Source organism: Myotis brandtii, unplaced genomic scaffold (assembly GCF_000412655.1).
Source record: "Myotis brandtii unplaced genomic scaffold, ASM41265v1 scaffold1236, whole genome shotgun sequence".
Lineage (NCBI taxonomy): Eukaryota > Metazoa > Chordata > Mammalia > Chiroptera > Vespertilionidae > Myotis > Myotis brandtii.
This window is the reverse complement of record NW_005354316.1, coordinates 282,434-283,753: the sequence shown is the minus strand read 5'-3', so window position 1 is coordinate 283,753 and position 1,320 is coordinate 282,434. Positions and strand designations below refer to the sequence as shown.

Genomic DNA, 1,320 nt, shown 5'->3' with positions numbered 1-1,320 from the left:
GCTGCCGCTGCCGTTCCTGGTGCTCGGTGGAGCCTGGGCGTCTCCCGTTGTCCGGGGTCAGGGCCTGAGGGCTGCGACGCGCTCACTGTGCCTTGTTCTCAGATTACTCCAAAGGCTTCGGCGGCAAGTACGGCATCGACAAGGACAAGGTGGACAAGAGCGCCGTTGGCTTCGAGTATCAAGGCAAAACGGAGAAGCACGAGTCCCAGAAAGGTGCCCGCCTCTCCTCCCTGTCCCGGGGTGGGGTTGCTTCCTGGGGTCCCCAGGAGGCCGCCTGTAGGGACCCCCAGGTGGCCTGGAGGAGCGAGCGGGCGGTCGGGCGGTGGTTCACGTTCACTGCGCTGGAATGGGCGCCTTCCTGGCCCTCACTGCCGTTGGCTCATGTGGCCGTGCTCTGTCGTCACGCAGACTACACGCGAGGCTTCGGGGGGAAGTTCGGGGTGCAGACGGACCGGCAGGACAAGTGCGCGCTGGGCTGGGACCACCAGGAGAAGCCCGAGCTGCACGACTCCCAGAAAGGTACGTCTCCGCGCCGTGAGCCGCGCTCCTGTAGCCGTGGCGTCCTCTTCCCTCTTGGGGTTGCCCTACGCCTCCCAGTTTTGAGGAAACTCTGGCCGCTGTAGCGATGGCCCTGGCCCCCGACGCCCCACTCCTCTCGGTCATCGCCCGAGGCGTGTCCTGCGCTGGATTCTGCACTCGCGGTGCCGCCGCAGTTGGCGCAGGGCCACACCTCCTGTCCCGCCTCTGCTGGAACAGCCCGTCCTGGAGGCAGTGTGGCCCCCATGTCCCGCCTCGAGCTGCCTCTCCATGCGCAGAGTCGTGCCCTCTGCTCCGCAGCATGGGGGGGCGGGGGGCGGCTAGAAAGCCCAGGGAGCGGGAGCGGCTCCCGTGCTGTCCACGCAGCTCCTGCCGCGGTCAGACGAGGTGCTGGTCCCAGAGGCCGGGCCCCTGCGCTGGAGGTTCCGGTTTCCGGTTAGGAGGAGAGAGCGGCGAGGCCCCGCTCCTTCTGGTGCTGGCATGTTGGGCGGCATCTATGGGGGTCTCCTATGCTGAGGGGCCGTGACGCGTGCTCTTCTGCCCCATCATCCCCCGCCTTTGGGGTTGATGTGGTGAAGCGGCACCCCCGCTCCTGTCGAGGGGGTGTCCGGGCTCCCACAGCCTCCTGCAGGCCTCGCCGGTGACCGGGGCCCGTGAGGCACCGGGGAGCTTCCTGTGCTCGGGCGGAGCCACGATCTGGTTCGGCCCAACCCGTGCCCTCCTGGTGCCCCGAGTGGGAGGTGTTTGCAGGAGGCACCCTCTGACCCAGAGCCAGCACGGCCG

The 1,320-nt window shown here is 68.4% G+C and overlaps 1 protein-coding gene across 2 annotated transcripts in view; it reads left to right on the top strand.

Moving 5' to 3' along the window:
* The window catches only part of CTTN (cortactin), a 26,985-nt gene that overhangs the window by 19,458 nt on the left and 6,207 nt on the right, over window positions 1-1,320 (top strand). Inside the window, exons 8-9 of one of the 2 annotated variants that reach the window (XM_005859215.2) lie at window positions 103-213; window positions 409-519. In XM_005859215.2, the coding sequence (XP_005859277.1) occupies window positions 103-213; window positions 409-519 (222 nt within the window). The remainder of the gene's footprint in view (window positions 1-102; window positions 214-408; window positions 520-1,320) is intronic. The other variant, XM_005859216.2, reaches the window with a different exon arrangement.